Genomic DNA, 6,411 nt, shown 5'->3' with positions numbered 1-6,411 from the left:
AATCTTTTAAAAATCGAATTTTTATTTTTAAAATCGAATAATTTAATGACCATTTGTGGTGGCAGACAAGGCATTGAATGTCTCACTGCCCATCACATTGGTATCCAAAAAGAAATCTGTTGTTTTAATTGCTTTTTATGTTGAAATTGGTCATCTGATCTAAAATTCGAAATTTGAAATGGTTTAAAATTTTGAATTTAAATATGGATGGTTGGAAAATAATTTATTTTAAAAATCAAATTTTAATTTTTAAATCGAATAATTAAATGACCATTTGTGGTGACAGACATAAAAGAATAATTAATTAATAAATATGGTTTTGAAATTTGAAATTTTAATTGGATAATCAGGTGTTTTAATTGCTTTTTATGTTGAAATTGGTTGTCTGATCTGAAATTCGAAATTTGAAATGGTTTAAAAAATTTAATTTAAATATGGATGGTGGGAAAAGAATATCTTTTAAAAATCGAATTTTAATCTTTAAATCGAATAATTTAATGACCATTTGTGGTGGCAGTCAAGGCATTTAATGTCCCACTGCCCATCACATTGGTATCCAAAAAGAAAATAGCTGTTTTAATTGTTTTTTATGTTGGAATTGGTCATCTCATCTGAAATTCGAAATTTTAAATGGTTTATCAATTAAATTTCGAAATTATGTATTTATTTTGCACAATCTGAAATTCGAAATTTTAAATTCAATAAAAAGAAAACTCTTTTCACGGACATGCATTCATGATCTCTATTCATGGAGATCAATAGAAACAAAAATAAATTTCACAATTGTTGAAGACCTGATTGTCATTCAATTCACAATTTCGTTATGATTATTTTTGAAATAATATATACACAATAATGATATAACAAAGACATTATCTTTGTTATATATTTGATTCAAATATCATAACAATCAAGAATCAAGAGAGCTGACAGACAAAATAAATTAGATTCCTATAAATTAGATTCAATTGGAAGAATAAATTGTTTTTCAGCCAATAATGGAGAAGATTCCTATCTCCGAACTTTACTTAATTTTCAAAAGGGTTGTACAAGTTATGAAGATTTGAGAACGGTCAATGGGGTGCTTTTTCCTACATATAAGGATGCCTGCTATTCTTTGGGGCTTTTGGACGATGACAATGAGTACATTGATGCAATTAAGGAGGCAAGTTCTTGGGGGTCAGCAACTTATCTGAGAAATCTGTTTGCCTTATTGTTATTTGGTAACTCAATGAACAGGCCTGAAAATGTTTTCCAAAAATGCTAGGAATTACTATCTGACGATGTTCTTTATCGGCATAGGCAAAGAATTGGACGTGAAGGTAATTGTCCGGAACAAATTTTGTGCATTCATTTATGTGTATTGTGCACTATAATTAATATTCTTGTCGTTCTGTATCGTGCATTCATTTATGCAAACAGTTTGCTTATGTTTAATTCACTTGACCTTCGAAAAAATGTGAGCATTTTTTGTTCCTTCATAATAAAATTACATCTATACATTATACACCGTCCTATTCTTAATATTTGGTTAAAAAATTTCGTTATGTTTCACACCCTCTGCTTTGTTCATAATTTCGCTTTATTTTTCTTTCCTCACCAACTTTGTCTTTATTAATCCTTTTTTTTGTATTTTTCAATTTTTTTCAGATGCTTTGCTTACAGAGGATTCTATAAAAAACATAACCCTGGCAGAAATCGATAAGGCATTGCAAAACAACGGTAAATGCCTATCTGATTACCCATCCATGTCGAGCATCATGGGTGAATCTTTATTGGATATGCAGAATAGATTGGTGATGGATGAACTGTTGTATGACAGTTTCTCTTTGAAAGAAGAGCATGACAGACTACTGAATTCACTCACTGATGAGCAGAGGGTTGTTTATGACAAAATAATTTCAGCTGTTTCGGCAGGTAAAGGAGGATTTTTTTTCCTGTACGGCTTTGGTGGGACTGGAAAAACATTTATTTGGAACACCCTGTCAGCATTTGTTCGATCTCGAGCTGAAATAGTGCTTAATGTTGCTTCTAGCGGAATTGCTTCACTTCTTCTTCCTGGAGGACGTACGGCATATTCTAGATTTCGTATTCCTATACAGATCACCGAAGATTCAACATGTAATATAAAACAAAATTCTACTTTGGCACAGTTGTTGTCAAAAACAAAGTTAATCATTTGGGATGAAGCACCGATGGTACACAAATTTTGCTTTGAGGCTCTTGATAGAACACTTAGAGATGTTCTTAGTTGTGTTGATATGCCCTTTGGTGGAAAAGTTGTCGTTCTAGGAGGTGACTTTCGGCAAATATTACCTGTCATTCCAAATGGCAGTAAACAAGATATAGTTCATGCAACCATCAATTCTTCCTATCTATGGTCCCATTGTCATCTGTTATCTTTGACCAAGAACATGCGTCTCAATTCTGGAAGTAGCACTAATAATTTGTTGGAAATAAAGGAATTTTCTGAGTGGCTGCTTAAAATAGGAGATGGTGATCTTGGGGATAATGTTGATGGAGAATCTATTATAACAATTCCAGATGAATTGTTGATCAAAGGTTCAGAAGACCCACTTTCAGATATTGTTTGCACTAATATGATGGAATAACCACATTAAAGATCTTACATTAAAGAACGTGCTCTTCTGACTCCTAAATTGTCCGATGTTGCCATGTTAAACGAGCACCTAATGGTTGTGATTCCGGGTGAAGAAAGGACATTATTGAGTTCAGATAAGGTTTTGAAACAAGACGGTAATTCATCTCTTGAGGATGACGAAATCTCCCCAGATATCTTAAATACATTCTCATGTTCGGGGATTCCTGATCATAAATTAACTTTGAAGGTTAAAGTACCGGCGATGCTATTGAGAAATATTGATCAATCAAGAGGTTTGTGCAACGGTACGAGATTACTTATTACAAAGTTGGGGAATCATGTTGTTGAAGCAATTGTTCTTACAGGAAACAATATAGGAGATATTGTGTTAATCCCTAGAATGACGATCAGCCCATTGAGTCATACATTTCCAATAAACTTCCAAAGAAGACAATTCCCCTTGGTAGTTTCGTTTGCGATGACTATCAACAAAAGTCAAGGACAGTCGCTGTCTCATGTTGGCATTTATCTTCCTAGGTCTTTCTTCACTCATGGGCAATTATATGTGGCACTATCTAGAGTAAAGAGCAGACATGGATTGAAGATGCTGATACTTGATGAAAATGGTTGCGTTACAAATACTACCTTTAACATCGTCTACAAGGAAGTATTTCAAAGATTAGTGTAGTATACTTGGTTATTTCAACAAAGAGATAACATTGTTGTTTGGTATCAGGTAAGATCTCAATTTTTTATCAGAAAATATTTTTTAATCTTCTTTGTTGATTTCCTTTAGTTGTTATGCCTATTTTTCTGCTAATTTTTTATTGTTATGCAGATTCAGTATTCGAGGCACAATCAGTATATTATTCCCTTGTCATTTTTCAGAGTCAAAGGTTTTTCATTGTAATTCTGAATTATTCATCTGCCTAAACTATATAATTCCCTTCAATAATTTTTTCTTTTCCAAATATTGTTTATATATTGTATTAATTCGTTTACGGGACAAACAAACCGATTTTTTTTTCTCCGTGCATCGCACGGGTAATCAACTAGTTTATACTATAAGATACTCTGAGGTATAAGTGGATCTGGTTTTAGCGACATTTACCGTATTGCCATCTTTAATCATAAAATATATTTAAATATCACGTATTCTAAATATTTTTTCAAACTATTGAAGTCGTTGAATAATGTAGTGACTATGAACGGGAAATGTGACTCATTTTCAATGACTTCAAAAGATTGGCTACACCATGTAGCAACTTTGGTATGAATATGACATGTGTCAGTTATTTGGCCATAGTCACTAAATAATGTAACGACATAAGCCATCTGAAAACTTTTTTATGTCACTAGACTAAAGTCGCTACCTAAGCAAGCGAAATGGGTGGGAAATGGGTGTGAATAGTGGTGGTAAATGAACCAGAGGCCTGTGGCTCGACTCTTGAATATCTGAGCTTACATGTCTAAAATCGGTTGTTGGAACCAGGCTTAGACTTGTATAAAAGCTCATTTAATAAAAAGGCCTTATGTTCCAATTCAAAGCAGGTGGCTAAAAGCCTAGGGTTCTCAAATTTTTTTATTTCTGACCCGATTGGTTTTTCAGGAGGCATATGGATTCTTTGGAATTCATCAGAAGTGAATATCCAAGTTCTGCATACTGATCATCAATTTATTCATTCAAAGATAAGCTGGCTTAATTATCATAAGCAGGAATTTTTCACCTTTGTTTATGCTAGTCCTCGGCGTCAAGAGCGTCATGCTCTATGGGATGCTTTGGAGAATATTCAGCCGCAAAATAATAATGAATGGTGCATTATGGGTGATTTTAATACTTACATTCACTCGAAGGAGAAGAGGGGGAGTTCAGTTCACAATTGGAGGAGCATGCAGGATTTTCAAGATTGTCTTATGTCTTGTCATCTTAGTGATCTGGGGCACCAAGGTCCGAGTTTTACTTGGAGAAGAGGTAATCTTTTGGAGAGACTTGATCGTGCTTGTGTAAATCAAAGCTGGAACATGTCATTTTCGAACAGAGTTATCTCTCACCTTCCTTTTTATAACTCTGATCATCGTCCAATCCTTCTTTGGGATGGACAACCAAATTTTAGTAATGGAGGGGCTCGTCCTTTTCGTTTTCTAGCGGCTTGGTTGACTCATAATTCTTTCTCTGATCTAGTGAAGAGGTGCTGGGCAGGTGGTCACAATTGGAAAGCATCTAGTGAAAACTTTCGAGAGAAAGCCACATCCTGGCATAAGGATTGTTACAAGGAGGAGGAGAAGTTAAAAAATAATCTTCATTCTCGCCTCCGTGGAATTGATTATAGCTTAAGTCAACATCCTTGTCATTCTCTGGAGAGGCTGCAGAAAGAGATCTGGCAACAGTTAAATACTATTTATCATAGACAAGAGATTACATGGTACCAAAGATCTAGAACTGACTGGATTCGGTTTGGTGACCGTAATACTAAATTCTTTCATTCAGCAACAGTTGCCAGGCGTAGGAGGAATAGGATTGATGCCCTTCAAAATGATGTCGGGGATTGGATTGCTGACCCTTCTCTTCTCATGAGTATGGCAGTGGAATACTATGATAATTTATATAAGGAAGATATTCCTCTCCGGCCTAATTTTCCCATTAGGAACAAATTCCCAGAAATGGAAAGGAGAGTTATGATGGCTTTTGAGAGCTGCCCTAGTAGTCAAGAGATTAAAGGAGTAGTGTTCTCAATGGGGCCTTTTAAAGCGCCCAGTGTTGATGGTCTTCATAGCATATTTTTTCAAAGCCAATGGGATGTAGTGGAGAGCTCTGTTTGTAATTTCATTAAGGGAGTCTTCAATGATCCTAGTCGTATAGAAGAAGTGAATCAGACTCTTCTTTGCTTGATTCCTAAACTTGAGAATCCTCATACTTTCAAGGATTTTCGTCCGATTAGCTTGTGTAATGTTATTTATAAAACGGTAACAAAAATTGTTGCTAACCGTTTAAAATTGCAGATGGACAAGCTGGTGATGCCTAATCAGTGCAGTTTTATCAGAGGTAGACAAGGTACAGATAATGTCATAATTGCTCAAGAGCTAATCCATTCAATGAGGAAAAAGAGAGGATCTAAAGGTTGGATGGCGATCAAGGTTGATCTTGAGAAAGCATACGATAGGATCAGTTGGAATTTCCTTCAGGATACCCTATATGATGTAGGGCTTCCTGAAAATTTGATAAGACTAATTATGTTGTGTGTTTCATCTTGCACTATGAATGTTCTTTGGAATGGGGCTTGTACCAAAGAATTTCGGCCAACTAGAGGCTTAAGACAAGGAGATCCTCTTTCTCCTTATCTTTTTGTCCTCTGCATGGAAAGACTAGCCCATCTCATTTCTCAGGCAGTGGATCACAGGAGGTGGAAGCCAGTGAGGATTAAAAGGGGAGCTCCACAAATTTCCCACTTATTTTTTGCTGACGATCTCCTTTTGTTTGCAGAAGCTTCTCAGGAGCAAGTGTTAATAATTCAACAGGTCTTACATATATTTTGTGATTCATCTGGTCAAAAAGTCAATCATAGTAAGACTAGAGTTTTCTTTTCTCAGAATGTGGGTCATACTCAAGCAAACTATCTTAGTGGGCTTCTTGGTTTTTCTTTGACTGCGGATCTTGGAAGATACTTGGGAATTCCTTTGCATCATAAGCGAGTGGGTCGGTCATCTTTCTCTTATGTTTTGGATCGAATGAATTCTAGAATTGCTGCTTGGAATCATGCCAGTCTATCTCTAGCAGGTCGTGTTACATTATCTAAAGCAGTGTTATTAGC

At 35.3% G+C, this 6,411-nt stretch overlaps 1 protein-coding gene across 1 annotated transcript; it reads left to right on the top strand.

Moving 5' to 3' along the window:
- Nucleotides 1-992: 992 nt before the first annotated feature.
- On the top strand, nt 993-2,612 carry LOC133295410 (uncharacterized; the record flags this gene model as incomplete). The annotated part of the gene is made up of 3 exons (XM_061494238.1): nt 993-1,165; nt 1,268-1,322; nt 1,651-2,612. Coding segments are annotated over 3 exons (1,190 nt in total), but the record flags the coding sequence as incomplete, so codon positions are not given.
- Between the last annotated feature and the right edge of the window lie 3,799 nt (nt 2,613-6,411).

Source organism: Gastrolobium bilobum, unplaced genomic scaffold, assembly GCF_033153095.1.
Source record: "Gastrolobium bilobum isolate Gb01-03AN ecotype WA unplaced genomic scaffold, APGP_CSIRO_Gbil_v1 utg936809, whole genome shotgun sequence".
Lineage (NCBI taxonomy): Eukaryota > Viridiplantae > Streptophyta > Magnoliopsida > Fabales > Fabaceae > Gastrolobium > Gastrolobium bilobum.
This window is presented reverse-complemented; position numbering and strand designations above follow the sequence as displayed.